Source organism: Leucoraja erinacea, chromosome 28 (genome assembly GCF_028641065.1).
Source record: "Leucoraja erinacea ecotype New England chromosome 28, Leri_hhj_1, whole genome shotgun sequence".
Taxonomy (NCBI): domain Eukaryota; kingdom Metazoa; phylum Chordata; class Chondrichthyes; order Rajiformes; family Rajidae; genus Leucoraja; species Leucoraja erinaceus.
The window spans coordinates 31,334,237-31,360,620 of NC_073404.1; the positions used below are offsets into that span (position 1 = coordinate 31,334,237).

General features: G+C 38.8%; 1 protein-coding gene across 3 annotated transcripts in view; it reads right to left on the bottom strand.

The window, feature by feature from the left end:
• The window catches only part of LOC129710879 (serine/threonine-protein kinase TAO1), a 102,397-nt gene that overhangs the window by 25,833 nt on the left and 50,180 nt on the right, over positions 1–26,384 (bottom strand). For all 3 annotated transcript variants that reach the window (XM_055658176.1, XM_055658174.1, XM_055658175.1), the window contains exons 2-10: positions 20,726–20,949; positions 17,636–17,707; positions 14,980–15,081; positions 14,466–14,511; positions 13,161–13,257; positions 10,329–10,442; positions 8,941–9,032; positions 8,622–8,715; positions 1,251–1,332 (exon numbers count right to left, since the gene is read on the bottom strand). In XM_055658176.1, coding sequence (XP_055514151.1) covers positions 1,251–1,332; positions 8,622–8,715; positions 8,941–9,032; positions 10,329–10,442; positions 13,161–13,257; positions 14,466–14,511; positions 14,980–15,081; positions 17,636–17,707; positions 20,726–20,857 — 831 coding nt within the window. In that variant the 5' untranslated portion in view covers positions 20,858–20,949. The remainder of the gene's footprint in view (positions 1–1,250; positions 1,333–8,621; positions 8,716–8,940; positions 9,033–10,328; positions 10,443–13,160; positions 13,258–14,465; positions 14,512–14,979; positions 15,082–17,635; positions 17,708–20,725; positions 20,950–26,384) is intronic.

Here is a 26,384-nt window from a genome sequence, read left to right on the forward strand (position 1 = left end):
GATGGTCCTGATAGAAGATTAAATGTATTTGCTATCACAATTATATGTCACAATATTCTGTGACCTTAATTGAGATGCCATTGTTCATAATCTAAAACATGCCCCAAATGGCAATTAAACAGGTTTCTTATTTATTCTTAAAAATACCTGGTGAATCAAACAACATCAAGGATCTCCTCAAGAACAATTTATCTGTTTAGTTTCCGTTTAGTTTATTGTCACGTGTACCGTTGTACAGTGAAAAGCTTTTGTCGCTCGCTAACCAGTCAGCAGAAAGACAATATATAATTATAATCAAGCCATTTACAGTGTATAGATACAGTCTGAGGGGTCACCAATGAGGTAGATAGTAGTTCAGCACTGCTCTCGTTCTAGTTTTTTACATTGCACTGACTTAAGAGGATTACTTTATCTTGTTAGGATCTGCATAGACATTGAAGTTTCAGTAACTATTTCATGGCCTATAATTAACCAATGTTCTGTTTATTTATGGCAGCGATGTGAAATATGCTTATTCTCCAGCTCAGCTATTTCATTAAGTATTGGGAGATCACAGTTAAATGCAAGTTTAGGTACATTTAGAATGGGCACAGGGTGTTCTTTGTGGAATTGTGTTCAAGACAACTTTGCTGCAGATGTGTCTCAGTGTACCAGGGCTACTGGCCCTTAAAGATAATATAACATCGCTTATGCTATACAAATGTAACAAAAGGCAAAAACGGATAAGGCCAAAGTGGGGGAGTAACTCAGTTGGTCAGGCAGCATCTTTGGAGAACATGGATAGGTGATGTTTCGGGCAGAGACCCTTCTTTACTGCAGATTACAAACATCAAAAAAATGGTCCTATTCCGCAATTTTTTTTTTTCAGACACTATATCTAGGCCTGCCAAGAACTCTTCCCAATGAGCTATTGTACATCGGTAACATTCAATGAAGTACCAATAAATATTTTCAAAGGTGAGCAGATAATAAAAGGCGATGTTACTGTTACACTATCCTAACACAGATAGAGTATCCTCAGTCAGTGTGCATCATAATGTAATGTGTTTGCAGAATACATGCACACAATAGATTCATGCTATAAAGCAATTAATCTTGACAAGACTTAAAAAATGTATGAATCCAATTATTTTTTCTAGTATGCACTTCTTCTCTTAAGAAACATGATAGGTCAGGCTTAAATTCCTCAACGCTGTAAATGCAAGTAAGTAGATTAAGCAAACTGGAATACAATAGAGAATCCAACTGACTTTCAGAAGTTCCTCTGAAGTGGGTCTGTCTTGAGGAATTTTCTGGAGGCAGGAGTCTACAAAGTTGCGAAAGTAGTCGGACCTAAGCAAATTATAAAGAAAGGGAAAAATCACATTGAGTATAAAAGGCCATTGAAACATGTCCCATCAAAGTCTGTGGTTTCATTATAGTTTACCCAGATCACTACCATCTGAAATTGACAATGATGACTCGCTTGGATTGGCACAAGATTAATAATAAAAATATTGCTAATTGTGAAAATAAATTAATCAAGGCACAAGGTGCAAAAAAATCAAGACATAAAAATGTAGTGCAAGCAATTATAGTGGTGTCCACTTCATATTATCCAACTAGTGTTCCAGCAACTATAGTGCTATAAAGTGATTCGTCTTGAGGCGAGTAAAGTTGTTGCAATTCGTGGGCCTACTAATTATTGAAAAGTCATAGACGTCATTCACTTCTTATACCTTGATATTTTGTGGATTTATGTTCATGAAACAAGATGAGAGACTGCTATAGAATACAATGCCCATCCCGTGGTTATGTGTCTTGTTATGTTGCAACACAATGGTGCAGCTGGTAGTTCTACTGCCTCACAGCTCAATGACGCAACTTCTATCCTGACCTCCAGTGCAGCCGGTGTGGAATTCTGTACGTTCACTGTGCGACTGTAAGGGTTACCTCTGGGCGCTCTACTTCCTTTCCAAATCTAAGACATGTGCAGGTTGGTAGGTTAATGGATGCTGTAAATAGCCTCTCATGGAATTGGGCGGCAGGAATATCAGGGGACGATGGGCATGTGAAAGAGAATAGGTTGTGTGAAAATAGGTGGTAAAGTGGTGTTGATGGAGTTGCTTCAAGAGCTGGTGTAGAATTAATGGGCCAATGTATCTCCTACCATGACACGGTGGCGCAGCAGTAGAATTGCTGCCGCACAGCTCCAGAGACCCAGGTTCGATCCTGGCTAGGGGTGCCTGTCTGTACCGTTCTTCCCGTGACCTGCGTGGGTTTTTTCCGGGATCTCTGGATTCCTCCCACACTTCAAAAACGTACAGGTTTTCAGACTAATTGTCTCGGTATAATTGTAAATTGTCACTAGTGTGTGTAGGATTGTGTAAGTGCGTTGGGGATCGCTGGTCGTCACGGACTCGGTGGGCCAACGAGCCTGTTGCTAGGCTGTATCTCAAAACTAAGCTAAACAATATGAATGAGAGATGTTTTTACATGGCTCCTAAAGATACGAGAGATTTATTCAAATTGCAACATATTGCAACTGCAATATAGACAATATAATCAAATAATAATGGCTGGTAACAGGCCTGGAGGGAAATAAATTGTCAAATATGCAAGAATCCAACATAAAAGTTGAAATATCTGGAAAGTAAATAAAGACTTCAAAAGGAAAATACAAAATCCTACATATCATTCTTTGAAAATTAATTATTTTAGTGCTCAAAATTATATATATTCAAAAGATTCTTGAAACATTAAAAAGTATATTAATTATTAATTTTAACATAATATAAATTACTTCAAACATTTGTTAGAAATATGTATAGTTGATAACAGATCAACTGTGTATTTGGTTAGGAATTCTAGGATCGCATTTCCAAAATCAGAATCTTGCTGGGGGAGTAGTTGCATAAGACACCTCGGATAAGGAAAATGACAAGCCATGCACCCAGTGAGTGCTTGCTGTACATCCCACGATTACTTTACTGTATTTGTTAATGCAACAACTGCACCTGATGCCTGATGAATGACCATTAATGATGCCTTAAATATTTATTCTTGAGACAGCTGTGCTACAAGGCCAGCCAATATTTACAGCCACTCCTAGTTTTCCATTAGACAATGGCACAGTTATCTTCTTCTCTAGCTGCAGACTGCACAGTAAAGGGACTTGCACCTTGCCTTTTTGATCCCGAATGTGAAGGTGAGTGGCCTGGAGGAGAATTTGAGAGAACAGTCCACCTACTTGCTTGCTGGTCACGATTCCAGTTGGTGGAAAGCAAAGATTTATATGAATGAACAAGCCTTGGTAAATTACCGCAATGCATTCTGCAGACACGACACAGGGCAGCTACTTTGCACCGTTTCAGAATGAATGGGTTTAAGGTGATGGAAGGAGCCCTGGACGGGGTTCAATTTCCTGAGATTTATTGCAGCTGTTTCCACACAGCTTGTGAAAAGTTTTCTGTCCTATTACCTGACATACGTGGTCAAGATACACTATCGGGTTGGATCACGAGCACTCAGCCACTGACCTTTCATGGTGCACTAGAGATTTTTTGCACACATGTGCAAGCAAAATGGATTCTTCAAAGTTCAACAGGGCAGCATGAATTTGCAGGCTCTCTGGATGGGAAAACTGCCCACAGACAAATGCAGGATCTCCATTATAATGAACAGGAGAAAGGTTAAGCAATTACATTAGTTTAAATAGTCTACTTTGTTTTTAGATGCCTATTTTTATGCTGTAACTTTTCATTATTTTAACAATTATATTTTTAAGGAAATATCTTAATTTTAATGGTCGCCAAGCAGACATAATTACAAATTTTAAAAGACATTTGGACAGGAAAGATTTGGAGCATTATGGGCCAAATGCAGGCAAATGGGACTAGTCCAGTAGATTGGCAGAGACAAGGTGTGCTGAAAGACCTGGTCCCAGGTTGCATATCTATGACTCTGTATTTTCCCATTAACCAGTCGTTCCACACAGACTGCAGCCCCGATGTGGCAGCAGCCAATGTCCCCACTGGAAGGACCATGCTGGAAGGTACAGTGCAGTGCCTGTGTAGGCTGATGCCCCCAGGGCAGCAGATAGATGCTGTGATGCTATATCATTGATGCATGCACTTGCCATGGTAAACAATGGCTGCGGTCATTTTAACCATCATTGAAAAATGGGTGTAACTTGTTACTGAATATTATCTCAACTAATTTCACCTAGTACTTTAGTTTATAGAGTGTGGAAACAGGCCCTATGGCCCACTGAGTCCGCACCAACCAGCGATTTCCACATACTAACACCATCCTACACACTAGGAACAATTAACAATTTTTCCAAAGCCAATTAACCTATAAACCGGTGTGGCTTTGGAGTGTGGGAGAAAACCGGAGCACCCGGAGAAAACCCACACAGGTCATGAGGAAAATGTACAAACTCTGCACAGACAGCGCCCGTAGTCAGGATCCAACCCGGATCTCGGGTCCTGGGAGGCAGCGACTTTACCGCTGCGCCACCGTGCCGCCCTCTGAAGTACACTTGAAGGCCGCTTGAATAAATCTCTTGATTTCATTACAAACGCAATAATGCTTCCTACTGACGATTTAGCGCCACCCTTGGCAGTCTCCAATCATTGCAGGACCATCCCATCACCACAAAAAACAGTGAGTTTGAAGTAATTTATCTAATCTTCACGGCTCTTCATTAACTTTTACCAACTAGGTAGCACAGTGGTGCACCAGTAGATCTGCTGCCTCACTGCGCCAGAGACCCGGGTTAAATCCCCACACCTACCCGCATGTTGTTTGTGCATTCTTCCTGTGACCGCGTGGATTGTCTCCAGGTGCGGGTTTGTGGGTTAATTGGCTTCTGTAAATTGCCCCTAGTGTGTAGGGAGTGGATGCGAAAGTGGGATAACATAGAACTAGTGTACAGCTGATTGATGGTTGATGTAGACTTGGTGGGCTGAAGGGCCTGTTTTCATGCTGTATCTCTAAACTATACTAATCCCTGCAATATCCTCCACGTTTATAACATCACCACATCATTCGGTGATTGGCTTTGTATACATTCCATTCTCTAGCAGCCCTTTCAACTGCCTGAAACCGGTTCCTACTGCCGTCCACATCTTTAAAACCTGTTCACACAGCCAGTTGTGGTATCAAACTTGCAATCTTTTGGCCAAACTCTGAAGGCAGCTTTGCAGTATTTTTAATGCTTTCTCAACTATAAGATCATGAGAGGAATAGATCGGGTAGATGTAGAGTTTCTTGCCAAGAGTATGTGAGTCGAGGACCAGAGAACATAGGTTTAAGATGAAGGGGAAAATATTTAATAGGAATCTGAAGGGTAACTTTTTCACACAAAAGATGGTGGGGGTATGGAACAAGCTGCCAGAGGAGGCTGGGTTGGATAGGACAAGTTTGGAGGGATATGGGCCAAATGCAGGCAAGTGGGACTAGTGTAGCTGGGACATGTTGGCCGGTGTGGGAAAGCTGGGCCGATTCTATGTACATTCTATGACTCTATGAACGATATTAAAGATCAATTGAACTTATCTCTTTGTTATGATATCAGCTCATAAATTATTAGACATGTAATTCTTACAGTTAATACAATGACTACATATTGTTTAATTAATAACTGCCTTTAAAACGGAAACAAAATGCATATGGCCGATGTTAATGTACTGCCGCTATTTAAGATAAATAGCCATCACACATAATTTAATTTCACTGCGACTGTAGGCTTCCAGATCTTTCATTTTTTCTTGATAGTCATGCCAACAAGGACAATCTACAAGTTTTAACGTAGTGATGTAAAGACAAGTGGCGTGCCCCACCTTTTGTGGTCATTCTTTTCTGGGAAGTCAATGATGAAATAGTAGAAATGCACACCAACAGACATCACTGTCACATATTACCCACGTATAAGGTCATAAAACACGGGCACAGGCTCTTCTGCTCAACCCGTCCATGCCCATAAAGATGCCCCATCTAAGCTAGTCCCATTTGCCCACATTTGACCCTTATCCCTCTAAACCTTTCCTATCCAAGTCTCTTTTAAATGTTGTTACAGTATCTGCCTCAACTACCTCCTCTGGCAGTTCATCCATATACTGGCCCCCCTCCCAATGAAAAAGTTGCCTCTCAGGTTCCTATTAAATCTTTCCCTTCTCACTTCAAACCTATGTCTGCTGGTTCTTGTTTGCCCAACCCTGGGGAAAAGACTCTGTGCTTCACCCTAACTATTTACCATGGGTAAATACTTGGGTCTAGGTTTACTATTTATTTATGTACACACCAAATGTGCTTCTCTAACATTTATCTTTGTTCCAGAAATTAAAAAAAGGACTCATTTTATAACTTGGGAACTATTTTGGTAAGAAAATATTTCAAATGGAAGTCAGTTTGTATTTCTGAAGATAAAAAAGTAAAAGCATGAAAGTATAAGTTGGCGTTTAGATGGGCATTGGGCTTTTGGAAAGGCACATGGAAATGCAAAGAGTGGAGGGATATGGATCATGTTCAGGCAGATGAGATCTGTTTGTTTGGCACAAACATTGTGGGCCGAAGGGTCTACTTCTGTACTGTTCTATGTTCAAAGGTAAATTGTTCAACTGCCAAGAAGCTTGATGTAAAGAAAATTAAATGTGAACAATGCTTGTGAATTACTTAGATTCATTGATAAACAATGGCAACATTATCTTGAAATCTCCAATAGAAAAAGGTATTAATTAGGATATCAAGGTTTATTTCATTAAAGTCACTAGTCTCATTCAAAATAATAAAAAATAATTAGCAAAGGAATTTGTCTTTATTTTTTTAAACACTCATTTTGTCTGCCGTCATTACCCAATGTTGAAGCTGATGGAGAGAATGATCACTAAATATAGGTAGAACTAGTCTGTTTAAAAATAATACCACACACACACATCAGGTGAGTGGAAGAAATCAGCTAAAATGCAGGCAAGTTATAAACAATGTGGAAATTACAAACGTATTTACACAGGGAACTATGTGGAACAAATCATTACATTATTTAATTAAATACATTAATTTTTTCACACAGAGAGTGGTGAATCTCTGGAAATCTCTGCCGCAGAGGGTAGTCGAGGCCAGTTCATTGGCTATATTTAAGAGGGAGTTAGATGTGGCCCTTGTGGCTAAGGGGATCAGAGGGTATGGAGAGAAGGCAGGTACGGGATACTGAGTTGGATGATCAGCCATGATCATATTGAATGGCGGTGCAGGCTCGAAGGGCCGAATGGCCTACTCCTGCACCTAATTTCTATGTTTCTATGTTTCTATTATCATTTAACTGCTTATGATCATTCGTTCAATTCTGTTCCCACACAAAGGTTCAATTTTAAATTAAAGTTATATTATCAAATTACTAGGGCAGGTGGGACTAGTGTAGCTGGGACATGTTGGCCAGTGTGGGCAAGTTGGGCCATAGGGCCTGTTTCCACACTGTATCACTCTATGACTCTACTAATGTTACTGAAAATAGCTGATTTAATTACATATATTTTTTTACTTAAACTGATTCATGACAAATATCAAAGATGATATCTAATTGACTAAGAGTAACAGTCCTAAAAAATTCTAAAATTGCAATGTGATTTAGATATTAAAATTTGAACTACAATTAAGATATGTTATCAACTCATCTCCCTTCCAATCATTTCTGGGTACTGCAGGATGTGAAACACAGTTGTACTGTTCAGCTATTAAGTTGCTTAGTTCATTTAAAGCTGCTCTAATTAGATAAATCCAGGTATCTATAACCTACTTTTAAATTACTGAGTTCAGTTGAAGGGCAGCTGATTGCATAAAGATTTAAGCTTCAGCTAGTTTTCCTTCCCCTAATAAGAAATAAATGAGGTAATATTTCTATAGTGTTAACACTATGCTAAAGAAAGATTTATTTTATGTAGAGGAAAGTGAAGCACGGGAACTGGTCCTTCGGCCCACAATGTCTATACGGAACACGATGTCCAGATAAACATAAATAGGGTGTATGGCCTTAGAAGGTACACAATGCAGGCTTGCATGAACTGTTAAGGAGATATTTGTATTTGATCACTATAACTTCCATCTGCATAGTCTTGATTACAGCAAAGTATATTAATAATGCACAATTTATAATTTAAAGTTACTACAGCTACACAATAGGCAGGACCTCTGAAATGTAAAATTCAAATCAAATAAGCTATTACAGAATGTTCTCATAGGTAACCAAATGAAACCAAATGCATGCAAAAATACTTCTTATTTATTTGGTATTAACAAAATATTTACTTTGGATTCAATATGAATTATTGCAACACATTTGAGGCTTTAACGTCCATTAATTTGCTATCAGCAAACAATCAACTTTAAATGAATCGTACTTGGCACAGTGATGATCATTGGCGACAACCTTATTTATAAAAACAACTTCACATGATTAACATATTGGAAAATATATAACTCCATTTTAAGCTTTTGCCATACATCGTAGGATAACTTGTTTAAATGCTCAGGATTAGATACAAACCTTTATCCACTGACAAGTATTTCTTAAACTGACGGTTATTTCTAATTTAGAAACATCTGTTTCTATACAAATCTCAGGATTTCAAATATATACTTACCATTCATTAGACTGAAGAGCAGGTGACTCATTCTGTGCTATGTGGTATAAGGCACTCATTGCATTCATATTAAACAAAGGAGGCTTTCGCTCCGCTGTGGGGAAAGTAGCAGTAATCAGATTCCACAACTGATAACAATGAAATGGTAATTTTCAGTGTGTTACTTAAGATTTTATTCAGAATATAATTGCAATATTTTTGAAATGCATTAAAGTAAAAGTGATTGAATGTATTTTGTTATATTTTACGATGAAAGATTACAGCATCATGCCCAAACTAAATGAGTAGTTAGTTTCAGGTTCAGAGGGAACAGCCTTACCTAATTCAATGCATGTAATCCCCAAGGACCAAACATCTACTTTGCCATCATACTGTCCTTCATCCATGGCAAGAATGACTTCAGGAGCCATCCTATTACAATCAAAAAGTCATTACAATGCAACCTTATCAAACTAGATGAATTTTATTTTGTTTTAGAAATAGGAAAACACCTACAAAAATTAATGTTATGAGAAGCTTGTTCCAACTCAAGCGTCAAAAGGAAACAAACTGCTTTCAGCCTAGGTATCTATTTGAAAAGTTAGCCCGTGAAAATGTAGGTAAATATTTTTATGTAAGCCAATAAAAATAAAGTAAAACATATAGGACTCAACTGCACACATTGATTTAAGTTTGAGATTTTAAAATACAAGCTTTATTACAGTTGAATTATAATGGACTGCATTACACTTATGTTGCATTAATTAAATCATGATTCTTCAGCAACTCATCAATTTAATACAATTTAAGAAATGATTTGGCCAACATTCTAGGATTTAATTTGATCGTGGTCAGCTCTTCGTTCCTTAAGAATTAAATTCTGCTGCAAACAGACTTTTCTATTATCCTGAAATATTTTCACATATCACTCTGGTTTAGCCTTCTTCTGAGTACTAACTTGTTTGTACAGTTCTACATTCATCAACCACCCTCAGGTACATCCAACAGGTACCCTTCCTTCAAATGCAAACCGTGGAACTGCAAGATATACAAGTACGATGGAACCCATACATTACTTTAATTATATCTGAACAATTCTTAGTAAAAGTATACTAGCGTGTAATAGAGTGTAATATGGGGCAAATTACAAAATATCATTTTATGATCAACTATCATATTTTTAAACATTTAATTCATTTGCCTTAAATCAACTAATAATTAAATGGACAAAATGGAAAAGGCAGAATACTTTTTGAAAGTAGACAAAAATGCTGGAGAAACTCAGCGGGGGGCTGCATCAATGGAGCGAAGGAATATGTGACGTTTCGGGTCGAGACCCTTCTTCAAAGGTTTAGGTGACGTTTCGGGTCGAGACCCAAAGGTCCTTCGCTCCATAGATGCTGCCTCACCCGCTGAGTTTCTCCAGCATTTTTGTCTACCTTCGATTTTTCCAGCATCTGCAGTTCCTTCTTAAATCCTTTTTGAAAGTGTACATTTGATGTCAAGAGTCTCTAAAGAGAGTGCATCGGGTTGTTTAAAGTAAGGGGATTTTATGATGCAACGGCACAATGTAACTGTACAACCCGTCTTTCAGAAATATGACACGCATTAAAAAGCTTTACTTATAGTTGTAAACATGCAAATAACTTCCTTTGACAATCTGGCATTTGTTTATAATAAATACATAACATTAAAAATCAAAACTAAAAGACTGCATGTGCTTCTTACCAGTATGGTGTTCCCACAAATGAGTTGGCTGGGGAAACTATGGAAGCTGATCCAAAATCAGCTAGTTTAACTTGGCCCGGCTCCGTCAGGAGGATGTTACCTGCCTTGATGTCCCTGGTTACAAAACAAGTAGACATTATCATAAAATTCAATACTTATTATTTGTAACCAACAATGTAAGCTTTAGCAAATACAAGTCATCGTTTTATTAAAATGGTACATAATCAAAGAACATCGAGCCAAGTATTAACTTGCAGTACTTTGACACTGAAGTGTGCAGGATATACTGCCAAACTATCTTCTATCAACATTGATGTAAACTCAGTCTACAAAATAACAATAGGAAGCATAGGAAAAGAAAATCTAAAGGACGGGATTAATGTACGGTTAGAAAGGCCAGGATTGATCAGGGAGAATTACCACAGCTTTATCTCTGACTAATTTGATCAAGTTTTTTCAAGTATTGACACAATATATTGGTAAGAGTAATATATTTGGTCGAAGTGCTCCACATGAACAATTGCAAGGTGTCTGACAAGGTCCATCATGGAAGGCTAGACCAAAAGGTTAGAGCATGTGGGATCCAAGACAGGTTGGCCAAGTAATGGGAGACAAGAGGATGATAGTAGAAGGCTGTTTTTGTGAATGGCAGCCTGTGCCTTTTGATGCATCAGAGGTATTTGGAGCTGGGACAAATGTTTCTTGGATGGAATGTCGGAGATATCTTTAGTAAGTTAATAGATGTGATGGAAACTGGTGGTGCTGTTGATAGACAAGAGTAGTCTTAGGCTACAGAATGATATTGATCATCTGCTAAACTGCACGGAGCATTGAAGATTGAACGTAATCCTGATCAGAATTCATATGGATAGGTACTTAATAGTTGCAACAGACAAAAGTAACAACACATTAACTGAAACTGATTGTCAGTCTGAGGTGATTACGGTAAAAGAAAGTTATCAGGAAATTTATATTAAATACCACAAGTTTATCCTTTGTGGCCTCACCTATTTGTTGTTATACACTATTAGTAACAATGCACATATTTATTGTATGTATATATGGATCTAGGCAAAGTATATGGATACGGATGTTATTTGGGAAGTGATTTTCCATGATGGATTCAATTTGTCATGAACAGAGTTATATGAACAACATATTCATATCTAGTGCTTATTCAACATATTCAACTAGTACTAACAACATATTCAGAACTTTTGCTTGGTTATTGTCTTCAGGGGATTTAATTACCCAGCACATGCATTTTTCCTTTCATTTTAATAGTTTCATTACAGCAAGAATGGTATATTTGCCTTAATCAGTCGAGGACGTGAGTATAAGAGCCAGAAGTCATGTTTCAGCTTCATAAGATTTTGGTTCAGCTACATTTGGAGTATTGCGTGCAGTTCTGGTTCCACATTGCAGGATGGATGTGGAGGCTTTGGAGACGGTGCAGTTGGGGTTGACTAAAACATTGCCTGGATTAGAGCATATTAAATACAAGGAGGAGTTGGACAAGTTTGGATTATTTTCTCTGGAGCCGAGGCTGAGGGACGACCTAAAATTATGAGGGGCATAGACAGACAGAACCTGTTACCAAGGGGGGAAATGTCATACCTAATAGGAAACAGCTTTACGGTCAGAGGTGGGGGGTGGGTGTGGAGTAAGTACTTTTTTTTTTACACAGAGTACTCTTTACATGGAATGTGCTACCATAGATGGTGGTGAAAACAGATATGATAGAGGCTTTTAGATAGGCACATGGATATGCAGGGGATCATGTGCAGATAAACAAGATTAACTTGGCATTATTTACGGCACAGACATTGTCGGCCGAAGGGCCTGTCCCTGTGCTGTACTGTTCCACATTCACTTGATTTCAAACTCAGAATGCAATGGTGTGAATTTTTACCCTGGTCTGAAAATTCCTGAGTTCTTATCGAGTTATTCTGTAAACATAGGTAACTGAAAGAGTACATTTGGCAAGCAGGAAGTTGGGTGTGTAAAGGTATGGACTGAGGAAACCCCTTTAAGTTAATCACATAAACGCCTTTTTAAAATAGGTTACCATGTATAAATAAACAACTTGTTAGAAATAAGATAGAAACAGCAAATAAGAAAGAACCCGTTCTGGGGGGAATAACTACAGGCCATCAAGGTTTCTTTTGCCTGTTGCATTTTAAGAGCCTATTATGAGTTTGGTTCTTCTTAAAGCACTTCAGTAACAATTTCTTTGCGCATTATACCTTTCTCTTTCATGCATCTACAGAGAGATTTTCTGTCAACTGTTTATGATCTATTTTGCAAAGGGGGACCATCATTGAGCACTGGGAATACATTTATAATTGTTCATTCAAAGTACATTTGCTTTTATAATTAAGTAAAACGTATGAACATAAGTGTGAAATACTAAAAGACAAATATCAGTGTGTAAACTGTGTTTCCACTCTTTAAGATGTAAAAGTTTATCTGAGCTCCAACTTTATGCTCAGTGATAACAAAAAGACATGAACTGGAGGCAGCTGGTGGAAACCTGGCTTCCTCCAATACCAGTTAGTCATCAGAATCTCCAGCAGTTGTACCTAGCTGGTATAACGGGTTCTGCAGCTTGCATAGTGGAAACACACGCCAATAACCAGTGCACTTTTTGGTACTTCAGCCTAAAATACAGCCTATCAGAAGTAGTCTTTATTGTACATTGCTACTTCATTGTGTTTTGATGGCCTTCAACTGAAATAGATGTCATTGATGCAGAAGCCATATGGAATTATCTGCCCATTCTATCTGCAACAACATTTTCATGCAATGCAATGATTGTTTGAACAGACATACCTGTGAATCATGTTGTGAGAATGCAAATATGCTAATCCCTGCAAAGCTCCATGCGTAATGGCTGCTATTTCAATTTCCTGAAGAGGTTTCTTATGAACTGAAATTAGCAGAAATAATTACAATGAACCTATTATTAGAACAGGTAAGGTTGTAAACCACAACAGATTCAATCACAGTTTAAAACTAAAACATGAAAAATAATTCACAAAAACATTTAAAATGAACTTTAAAAAAAAATGGTTCCATAAGACAGTGGTGCAACAGTAGAATTCCTGCCTTACAGCGCCAGAGACCCAAGTTCGATCCTGACCAAGGATGCTGTCCATACGGAGTTTGTACATTCTCCCTGTGACCCATGTCAGTTTTACAAAGACGTGCAGGTTTGAAGATTAATTGGATTCTATAAATTGTAAATTGTCTCCAATGTGTAGGATAGTGTTAGTGTACGGGGTGATCGTTGGTCAGACTGACTCAGTGGGCCGAAGGGCCTTTTTCTCTAAAGTCCAAAGGCATGGGTGTTGCTGGAACCCATCATAATTGTCTGCAACATCAATATGGTTAGGTCTCTCCAATCTGTGTAATGAAGATTCTCCAAGGTGCTGCAGGGGGGTGAAAACAGCGTTCTACACGGAGAGAGATTTTCAACTGGTGGTATCCCCACGACCCTGTGGCCTTTGCTCTTATGGTTGCTCAGGTACACTTGGGTGGTTCTGTTGGGGAAAGAGCTACAGCGAGTTATTGCAGAGCCCCATGAAGTCAGTACACACCATAGTCACAGATGATGGTGGAGGACAGAATCAAATACTCGTGGTCAATGGTACCTCAATCAAATGGAGTGTTTTACCTGGTGTTTAGTTACTTGAGTTTTAAAGCTAGTCTCATCCAGGTTTAGGTTTATTACATGTGACATGTACCGGCGAGGTAGAGTGAAAAGCTTGGTTTGGCAACAAATAAAACTACAAGTTCTAATAACAAGGGACTGCAAATGCTGATTTATCAAAGAAAGCCACAAAATGCTGGAGTAACTCAGAGGGTCAGGCGGTATCACTAGAGAACGTGGATCATTGACATTGATTAAGAGTAGGCTGGTGGTTTGATCATCAATCAGATTGGATATGCCTTGCTTTCAATGAACTGGACATGTCTGGTCATTTTATTACATTGTCAGAATTCCAGAGCTGTGAAAAACGAGTTGACGAGTTCATTAATGTCTCGAGTTTTGTACTTAATATTTCACAGAATGTTGTGAGTAGCACAAGAACATGAAACAATCAAATTCCATGCAGATAATGAATTTTGTTTTACCTTCTAGAAGATCGGAAGCTGACCCTAAACAGTACTCCATGACCAGCTGCATAAAGAAAACAACAGATTATACAAGATGCAAACATAGTCTTGTACGCACGTGCTGGTTTCATACAAGAAAGCTAATGCGGTTTCTGCAACTGTACATGAGCAGTAAAGGGTGTACGCAAGTTAATGCGTTTGATAAAATTGAAGCCCACCTTCATTGTTAATCACAGAAATCCGACATACAGTATTTCAGAATCATTGAATGAATAAATAGTCATCTGGATCATTGTTTGTACTCAATCATTATAAAATAAATAAATTAAGGAGATGTGTTCATAAAGATTTATCTATATTTTAACCAAATTTTCATTTTCGAACAAATCAGGCTGCTATAATAACAGCTGTCACATAAAGGCCTATTTTTTACATTTTAAAAGGATCCAACAATTGAAGATTGAAACAACGTCCAGAATGAAATTAGAGTTCTTAAATATTTCTTCACGAGTAAACAAATTAAATTTCTTACCCATGCTGTATGTTCTCGCAGATAACAACCTTTGTATTCAATGCTATTTGGATGTCTTAGCTTCTGTAGGAATTTGACTTCTTTGATAATATCTTGCCATTTCTGCAAGAAATGTTGCAGCATTATATCGTAAGTAAAACAGCTCCTTGAACATTATAAAAAAAGGTCCTTTGTCAACATAGTATGAAGCCAGTCACCGTGTGTAGGGGGATCTGTGCTGTCCAGCAGTATTGTTCAGCAAAGGCCTAGTTCAGAGCTAATAATTCCATGGGGCTGAAGTAAGATGCATTCTCACTTCCATGTTTCCATAATTACCACCATGCTGGGAACAACAAGTTTTAGAACTAATTAAACAACAACTTGCACAGCTCACCAGTGAGTAGGTACAGATTGGAGCACTGGAGCAATGGACAGACAATGAACTCCTGGGATTGGAGCTGGGTTTCCATGGAGGCATTATTCATGGAATTGAGTTGATTTCCAACATGCTTAATTCCAAATTCAAATTAAATTAAAATATTCGGCAGAAAACCTGATGAGGAGGTCTGGAAACATTACTGCAATGAATATAGTCAGTTTCCTCCATTAACATTGATAATAAATAATTACACGGTAAAAACTTGAATGAAAATGTATTGTTGTATCTATTCTGCTTTCACCAGCAAGTGAACTAGATCAAGTCAAGGCAGGGATGGCTCATGTGGCCAGATTGTCTGCACATACAATTTTATCCAAATCTACTTTCCTCAGAAAGCTAAGTTCTCAAAGTGTTTTCTTAATAAACAGATCTGAAATTTGTGCAGAGTAACACGCAACGTTTTTTTTAGAAAGCGCACATTTATACCCGAATCAATTCCAGGCTGAAATTTGAACAAAGAGTACATTCATTGCTACTCGCTTTACTCTGTCAGCTTTCGGAACGTGGTGCCAAAATCACACCTCTGTCCATTTGCATATTGAGAAATTGAATTCTCGTTTTCTCCACAAGGCAAACCTGATTTTAGCCAGGGTCTAAAAAGCATACTATTGCAGGAGCCAATTCTGGTCCACAAGAAGACCTAATTAAAAAAAAAATCGCTGGGATGCCAACGAGTAGTAACTGATTGAGCAACAACAAAATCACAAACAGAATAGGTTGTCAAGCAGCTTACTTATGGAACAGGGTAAAGCACATCCTCCAAATAAATAGTGGAACATGGCTCCATTCAAAAAGCATAAAGCAGCATGTAAAACGATGCAATAGCTAACTGATTAAGATTATACAGTTCAATTAATGAGAACTTATTTATTGAACTGTGCTATCCTATTCTTGGTACAACAAACATATATTTACAAAGAATGTCAACTTGAGAGATTAAACAAAATATCAGTTTTCATGGATGTGCTGGAGACAAAGCCGTTGGATGCTAATGATATTTCAACATGAGAAGACCACAAACATTCAGTTTTTCGGAAAAATTAGTGTCTTTCTGAAGATTAAAGGATAGTTGGCGATAGGATTATTGGCTAGTTCTAGTGCAGCATTGCACCCTTATCCCAGTCAGCTGGTCACAGCTTCAAGCTATGTCCGACTTGAATAACGAGGAATGACATTTCATTGCAGTTTCAAGGAAATTTGATGTAGAATTACTACTGTGAACCTCATGTTAAATTTGTTGGCTCAGATGGATGTAAAAGAACGATTGCACAAGTGACAGAGTATAAGTCTCAGACCGATTTCTCAAGCAAATTCATGTTAATTGACTATTCATTTTACTTCTTGTATCCAAACTGGCTGCTCTCTTTGGTTACTAATCATACTATTCTTAAAAATATAATCAACTGAGTATAAAGTACTAGGAAACACCAAAAGGATGCAAAAATCCTTTCACCTTCCTTCTTATCAATATTATATCAGTTATATCCAGATTTTAAAAGCAAGTCCAGGAACTACTTAATTAAAGTTTGCAATTTATTAATGGATCAAAATGTAATTAAGCTTTAATAATAAATATAACAGCAATGGTAAAATGTTGCGTTCCCAATAAAGTGAACACACTCTGACAAGCAATGTCCTTGACTAAAAAGTTAGTTTTAAATTTCTCACAATGATCTGCAAGTATATGAAAAATGATTTAGCTACATATTTTATCCACAAAGTACTGCATCTATTGTGCTTCTGCCTGTCATATCTAAGGAGGTGTTTCCTGGTTACTAACTAGCAATCCAGAACACCAGTACTCTGAAGTACAAAAATTGAATAGAAATTTAAAAAATATATAGGTAACCAGATACCAATCAAAAACGATAGAACATTTGAAAACCGTTCAAAAATCATGCTTGGGGCCTAACCCACTCACCAATAGCAATAACATTTTTAACATAATAATTAAAATGTTTACCAAATTCAAATGTGGAGGCCTACACAAAAACCACAAGGCCCATATCTGTGTATATAGTGCACCCAACATGCGTTTCACCTGCACCAATAACGACTGCAGATGTTTATGACTGGATTTTCTTTCCAATTATTTCCCCACAATGTCATATTTTACAGATATAATTTTGACACATATGTGATTGTCACTAGATTATAGCATGCTCATATACACACACACACACACACACACACACCCCTATCTTCATTTATTTCCTGCACATTTCATACTGCACTAACCTCGTTAGATTGCTTTCCATTATAGGACATCTTCTTGATAGCCACCACTTCATTAGTGCGAACATCTCGTGCCTATTAAATTTTTAGAACATGTATTAGCAAGCTGGTTTTAAAATCAATTTGAATCGAGAAACAATAACTATGCAGTGAAAGTATACACAACCCAAATGAGTCTTCTGGACCAACACTAGTTGATCTTTAAAAGTACAATACCTAAAGTTAACCCAAGTGAACATTTCTCAACTGGATTTTGCTTCCTTAGTTAGAATCATTTTGGAATTCTTAAACATTATTTTGCAATCCAGAATGCAAAACATCAAAAACATCATTAAGAGTTATGACTTTATAATAATTGTTGATTCTAAAGAACTCAGAGTGGTTATGCAACCTGAATGTGGCTGGAGAGTGGCATGAAGAGGCCAAGTGCTAAAGGAATTATTAATAACAATTCTTCTATTAATAAGATTTTTTCATCAAAATGGGAACAGATAAATTAGGTAATTTACATATAAATATTGAAAGTTATTCAATTATAAACCTGTACACAGTTCAATTCAGTTTCTAGCCGTCATCAGCCACATAATGAGCATTACATTGTCAGCCACTATCTCCCACAAACATTAGGCAATGGGAAGGTTCTAAAGTGCAATTAAACAGTTTCAGAATGGCAAGCATTTACTTTGAAACTCCAAGATTATAGTTAGTTGGACTAAAATGTGATGTTGCAATGGAGATGATGCAGTTGGTTATTGTTCTTGTTCCAAGTTCCGTGCCAAGTTAAGTGCTGCTTTAAACACATAACCAAGTGTGGGGGGAACTCAATGGATCATGCAGCATCTGTGGAGCCAAAGGGATAGTCAACGTTTCAGGTCAAAACCCTGTAGCACAAGATGAATCTTAAATAATGCTAGAGTTCTGGTAAGTTTGACTAACGGTAATAGTCATAGGACAGAGGAGCTTTGAGCAAGGGATCTTTCAAGTGAAAGGACAAGGTCCCTTCTATATCCAGTGCTTACAATTACGAGGACAGCACTATCGCAGTACCATCACTTTACATAACTATCTGTAAATTTGTCATCGGGATCAAGTCTGGTTCTATGAAAATCCCTAGAAAGGTTTCTTAAGGATAGCACCAGCTGCATTTAAAAATGAAATGCCGACGTGATGAAGCCAAACAGTATTTTGTGCACGAGTTACAGACAAAGCCACGTGTATTTTAATAAGAACTTGAGGGGAAAATTATTCACACAGAGGATAGTGGGTGTATGGAACAACTGACAAAGGACAGGTGCAATAACAGCGTTTAAAGGTATTTGGGCAGGTACATGTATAGGAACGTTTTAGAGGGATACAAGTAAATGCAGGTAAATGTGAGTAGTTTAGAGTGGGCATCTTGATGGACAAAGAGTTGGGACAAAGAGTTGGGACTATGACTCAAGTGCTGTATGACTCTATGACTTTTTGTACATCCAAATGGCTAGACAAAAGCTCTGATGTTCTGCTAGATCTATTACCATTGATGGTGGATAATAAAAACAGCCAGTGGGAGAAGGTGGTTCCAGGAACATTCCCATATTTAATAATGGCAGAGACCAACACAAGTGAAAAAGGAAAGTCAGAGGTGACAGCATTAAAGTGGACAAAGTCAGAGAACTATTTTACATCCCTTTGTGGCCTTGAACCTTCTCAAAAGCCAGTTTTCAGCCAATTTAATCCATCTCAAGTGAAATCAAGAACTGGTCACAGGCAGTGGATACACCAAAGACCGCGGGACCCTATAATATCCTGGTTCGGGGGCTGAAGTTGGCAATACCCTCCTCCATTATTGCCAGGGACTTCAACTAGGCTAGCTTGAATACACTTCCAAACTACCATCAGCATTGGAGGATGAAATATTCAACACTGCTACTCCACCATCAGAGATGTCTATCCCTCCACCTCCTGCCCATACTTTGGAAACTCAGAAAATAATTGTGCATTGAATTTCCTTCTATTGTTAGGTTAGAAGTGGGTATAATCACCAATGTGATCACAAATAGCTGGCATGCCTTTCAAGTGTCAAGTAGGTGGTTAGAATAACTTTCTAGCAAGAAAGATTCTACCCATCTACCCTTGATATTTGATAGCATTACCTTCACCAACTTATCTCCCCTCAATACTCTGGGTGTCACCAACAACCAGTAAGTCGTCTGCACTAGACTACAAGAGTAATGGCTCGATATACTGCAGCGAGTGTCTCACCTCCCAACCAGCCTTTCCATCATCTTCAAGGTATAAAAGTCAGAAGTGGTCTTCACTTGCATGGATAATTTCAACCCCATCAAACTCAAGCTCAATACCATCCATGCCACAACAGCCAACTGAATTTCTATGCCAACTATCAAGCTAAAGAATCATTCTTTTCACTAGCTGTGGAACGGGACGCCATATGGACCATCTATAAATTGCACCGTTGCCCAGCCTCCTCCACCAAGCCTTCCCAACTGGAAATATCCAGTCTACAAGGAAGCCTGGACATGGGAACAATGTTCCACACCAATCAAACTTGGAAATATATTACTGATCCTTCAACATCTCTCTCAGTCTCCATCATACAACTCCCTACTAACAAAACCAGGACTTCATGCTTTCAGCGATGGCTCCTCACCATCCTCTCAAGGGCGGTTTGGAATGGACAATAAATGCTGGACCTTCTTGCAAAGCCCACATCTGGAAAAACAATTACTTTTAAAGATAGAGGAATAACAAGACTTGTTGTATACTTGGAAAGGCCACTCATTAATTATTGGAAATAAAAACTCCTGCTGCTGTACTTAAGTATTGCAAACTAAACAATTAAAGTATCAATTGAAAATTTGTTTTCCGTCTGTAGATGCAGCCATGCTCCAAATCTAAAGATTTTAGCTGTAAGTACAAAATTAACTATGTGCAAGTGTACTGTTAATGCACACATCATTGTAATTGTAATATTAAATTATTGTAAATTTTGAGTAGAATCAAAATAAGATTTTTTAAATTAATCATCTAAATTTCATGCATGAGCCACGTAGGCATTTAAAATCTAAAGTTGGAAAAAAATGGAATACTCACAAAATAGACTGCTCCAAAGCTGCCATGGCCAATTTCTCGCAAGTCCACAAACAACTTTTCGGGATCTTCTCTGTAGAATAGCTCTGCTATTTCTGGGTCTTTTAGACTTCCTGCGCGATTGGTTGACGGCATCCTACCGTGTGGTTAGCCGCCCAACTATCTGGCTTCACCTTGTCTTAATTCTTGTTGCATCGGCACAAATGAGGCCTCTTGAATATTGAAAACTGTGAAAGAAAAAGTGCTTGTAATTGGGTATTTGTCTTAACAAATATCTTTAAGAAGAAATTACCAAATGACTAAACAGACAAGAACTAAATAACTTTCTTCCCCTATAATAAACCATATCAAGCTCTCAATGCTTAAGATCTAATATTAGTGTCACACTCCCATAGAGAGAATCCAAACCTGAATTATAATAATAATAATCTTATTATTCCCAGGAATATTATAATATTATAAGTCCCAGGAATGTAAGGGATTACAAAAAAAATGATGGTCATCGCCCAGTCCATCATGGGCACTGACATCCCACCATAGGACAGGACAATCGACAGGAGGCACCGTCTCAGAAGGTTGAGGAAATTTGGTATGTCGACAAATGCTCTCTTAAACAGGTGTACAGTACAGAGCATATCGACTGGTTGCATCAAAGCCTGGCTTGGTAACTCAAACACCCAGGAAGGAAGGAAGGAAGGAGATCACAGAACATGGTGGACAATGTCCGGTCCATCACCTCCCCACCATAAAAGGGAGTGATTGGAAGCGCTGCCTCAAAAAGGTAGCCTGCAAACACCCACAACACCCTGGCTGTGCTCTTATTTCACTCCTACCATCGAGAAGAATGCATAAGAGACCTCCGGGTTCAAGAATAGCTTCTGCCCATCAGGCTCTTGAACACTACACAACACTAACCAAAGGATTATGGACCACCTTTATTTGCAATAAGGACTTCAGGGTTATAAAAATAATTTAGAAATTACACAATAGGGAGAAGAACTTAGATTAATTGCACTATGTTGCATGATTTAGTCAAATTACAAACTGGAATATAAATGACATACTCAAGTGTCTCTGACAATATTGCTGGTATTTTATCACATTGTGACACAAATTTGCTATCAGTACTGAACAAGGGAGGTAGTCATTCAAGTACGTCTTGCCTTTTTCTCTACCCTTTCTCTTTCAAACATATGAAATTGTCATGATCTTCTGTGATAGTTTCACACTTGCTATATTGCACATAAGTTTGTCACATTCAATTTAAGGTCATAAGTGTAGGAGCAGAATTAAGCCTTTCAGCCTGTCAAGTCTACTCTGCCATTTAATCAAAGCGGATCTATCTCTCTCTCCTAACCCATTCTCCTGCCTTCTTCCCATAACCCCTGACACCCATACTAATCAAGAATCTATAGAAACATAGAAAATAGGTGCAGGAGTAGGAGTAGGCCATTCGGCCCTTCGAGCCAGCACCACCATTCAATATGATCATGGCTGATCATCCAAAATCAGTACCCCGTTCCAGCTTTATCCCATGTCCCTTGATTCCCTTAGCCCCAAGAGCTAACTCTATCTCTGCCTTAAAAATATCAATTGACTTGGCCTCCACAGCCTTCTGTGGCAAAGAATTCCACAGATTCACCACCCTCTGACTAAAGAAATTCCTACTCAACTCCTTCCTAGAGGAACGTCCTTTAATTCTGAGGCTATGACCAAGTGGCAACATCCTCTCCACATCCACTCTATCCAAGCCTTTCACTATTCAGTACGTTTCAATGATGTCCCCCCCTCATTCTTCTAAACTCCAGCGAGTACAGGCCCAGTGCCGTCAAACACTCATCATATGTTGACCCACTCATTCCTGGGATCATTCTTGTAAACCTCCTTTGGACACTCTCCAGAGCCAGCACATCCGTCCTCAAATATGGTGCCTAAAATAATCCAAATGTGGCCTGACCAACGCCTTATAGAGCCTCAGCCTCATTTAGTACATTAGCTTTGGATATTCTGAATTATGTCAGCAGGATATAGTTATTGACCACCTGTTCTGGCAACTTAGTTTGAGATTCTTGGATCCGATAGATTAGATCACTTTATTCTCTATAGGAGATATAACCTAATTTTATGGTATTGTGGTTTAGACTCATTCAAGTTAATCGTAGTTTATTGTTATATGCACAAGTACGGAGAGGTACAGGTACAATGAAAAGCTTGCTTGCAGCAGCATCACAAACTAGGAAAACACAAAAAATTACATTTAAATTGTACATAAATTGCACTAAATATGCAAGACTCTGCAAAAGACAAGACATCAATGCAAAACAATTAGAGAAGCAAGTCCATGAGTAAGTACAAGAGATGGTCCATGGCGTTCCACTGCTCAGGTAGGGTTAACGTTGTACAGGTCGGTTCAAGAGTCTAATTGGTGTAGGAGAGTAGCCATTCCTGAACCTGGTGGTGTGGGAACTCAGGATTCTGTACCTCCTGCCTGATGGCAGAAGTGAGAATAGGGCACAGCCTGGGATGGTGGGGATCCTTGATGATGGATGGTGCATTCTTGAATCAGGGACTCATGTAGATACCTTTGATAGTGCGGAGGGCTGTGCCCATGATGGATCATACTGCCTTCACCACTCTCTGTGGTCTTCTAAACAACATCCTGCTTAATTGTTGCTAGATCGTCTCCAAATCCAACATACATTTTGAAAATGAAGTATCAAAAACTGCCACAAAGTTGTAAATGTTTGTTCTCCTTTGGCATCCTTCATGACCACGGTCAACATTCTGCCCATTTTATGGCTCAGATGACTGATGAGGCCAAGGTGGGAACTGTAGACTCTTCCAGAGATGTGGCAGGTGCTGTTCAACAATGCGGCTGGCGTGTAGAGTACAGTGGTCTTTCCCCCATTTATGCGAGGTTTCTGTATCATCTCAATGACATTCTGAATACACCTTCACCGGTTTAAGTGGTAATGGTCAAGGATCCACCAAGAGTATAAGCCTGACACTTTACATCTGCTGTCGGTCAACCTTGTCCCATGATGGAACTCAGAACAGGTTCTGTTTCCAGTGCATGTGCTGAATGTGAATGTGTTACGGCAGTCTTCTCTCTATTGAGAAAATGGGTATTTGAAGATTAAAGCTTCTGATCTGGTACAAAAATTGAGCTCAATCCTTAATCCACTTCCTTAATGTTATATTCTTTGCAAGAGTCCAATTTTATAAAACACATTTTCTACCTGAAAAATACCTTTTAATGGCCTAGGTGTAAAAATCCTTTAATTCTTCTCTAGTGCTTCCTGTTTAGATTGTACAAATGATTGTATAAACCAAATATTATTCCCATATGCCCAGAAAAAAAACACTGAATTGTTGTACAGGGTCTTGGTGAGACCACACCTGGAGTATTGCGTACAGTTTTGGTCTCCAAATCTGAGGAAAGACATTCTTGCCATAGAGGGAGTACAGAGAAGGTTCACCAGACTGATTCCTGGGATGTCAGGACTTTCATATGAAGAAAGACTGGATAGACTCGGCTTGTACTCGCTAGAATTTAGAAGATTGAGGGGAGATCTTATAGAAACGTACAAAATTCTTAAGGGGTTGGACAGGCTAGATGCAGGAAGATTGTTCCCGATGTTGGAGAAGTCCAGGACAAGGGGTCACAGTTTAAGGATAAAGAGGAAATCCTTTAGGACCGAGATGAGAAAAACATTTCACACACAGAGAGTGGTGAATCTCTGGAACTCTCTGCCACAGAAGGTAGTTGAGGCCATTTCATTGGCTATATTTAAGAGGGAGTTAGATGTGGCCCTTGTGGCTAAAGGGATCAGGGGGTATGGAGAGAAGGCAGGTACAGGATACTGAGTTGGATGATCAGCCATGATCATATTGAATGGCGGTGCAGGCTCAAAGGGCCGAATGGCCTACTCCTGCGCCTATTTTCTATGTTTCTATGAAGGCAATTTCAAAGATATGGTGGACACGTAGGTAGGTTGAGATCAATTATCAACATATCTGATACAATAGCATTTGTTTTAGATCCTAACTATTTTATGTGCATGCTTTCCTTCTTGCCAATGGAAAGGATACTGGTAACAAAATAAAATTACAATTGCATTTGAACAAAAAATTACTAATTTGCTCTTTGTCCAGGATGTGTTCTGCCGACAGTGGAGATCCATTCCACAGCTAAAACCCTTCCTTAAAAACCCACACCTTATGCATCCATGTCATGAAATCAAGTCTGCAGCAGATAACTCTTTGGATTCACCAGCATCTATTGTTACTGTAAACAATCTATGTGATATATTTGATCAGAGTTGCCACGCACTACCCACTTTCTGCATCTATGACAGTGTCTCCCTCTCCCCCCCCTCCCTCTATTGTCATCCAACAACAAAATGGAAGACTCGCAATGATTTCAAGTGCATTGTACTCAAATCAAATGCATTTTCTGTCTCTTTGAAAAGTTAAAAGCATTTTGACTCAAGCTGGGGTAAAACATTAACCTACTTTATTTCACAATAAATTAAGCAAGCAAATCCTAACAACTGAACTCACTCAAATACATCCAACTTTTCTTTAAATAACAAGAAATAATGTCAACAGTTTCTGCCCATTTTGGACGTAGCCATTCTCACCATTCGGCCCATCAAGTCTACTCCGCCATTCAATCATGGCTGATCTATCTCTCCCTCCTAACCCCATTCTCCTGCCTTCTCCCCATAACCCCTGACACCTGGACTAAAGCAAACATCTTTATCCAGTTCTCTTTGGTCCTCAGCCATACAGACTAAACACTTTCCAACACAACAGCTGTACAATGTTTCTTGACTGATGAATTGATTTTTTGTTTACAGACTACAGAGAAATAATATCATTGCCAGCTTATCAACGTCATACCTATCTAATATCTCAGTCTTTTCTTAAAAATCTTTCAAAAATTAAGTCTAGTCCCATTTCCAGAATGAGTGCTTGTGAAAATGTTGTAAATAAAATCTTTAAAGAGGGCACAGAGGTAGAGCTGCTGCCTCACAGTGCAAGAGACCCGGGTTCAATCCTGACCTTGGATGCTGTCTGTGTGGAGTTTGTAGATTCTCCCCGTGACCGTGTGGGTTTTATCCGAGTGCTCTGGTTTCCTCCCACATTCCAAAGACGTGCAGGTTTGCTGGCCTCTACAAATTGCCTCTAGTGTGTAGGGTGCAAAAGTTGGAGAACATAGCACTAGTGTACGGACGATCAGCGTGGACTCGGTGGGTAAAAGGGCCTGCTTCCACACTGTATCTCTAAAGCTAAATGATGTCCAGGCCGCTGAGGATGTACCCCAGCCCCGACGTCGGACTGACACCACCCCGGCAAGCGGGCCCGAGCATCGGGCCGCCCGTAGCGGCGACTGCGGAGGGCTCTGGGAGGCCCCGACCACAGGTGAACATTGGGGAATATTAGAGGAAGAATGACTTTGGTGCCTTCCCTCACAGTGGGAAACTTTTATTCTGCTGTGTGTGGATGTTTTTATGGTGAACTCTACCATGTGTTGTGTTCTTTATTTTTATTGTATGGCTGTATGGTAATCACATTTCACTGTGCCATCTGGCACATGTGACAAATAAATGTATCTTGTATCTTGTAAAAATACAGCACTACCACACAGTACATCCTT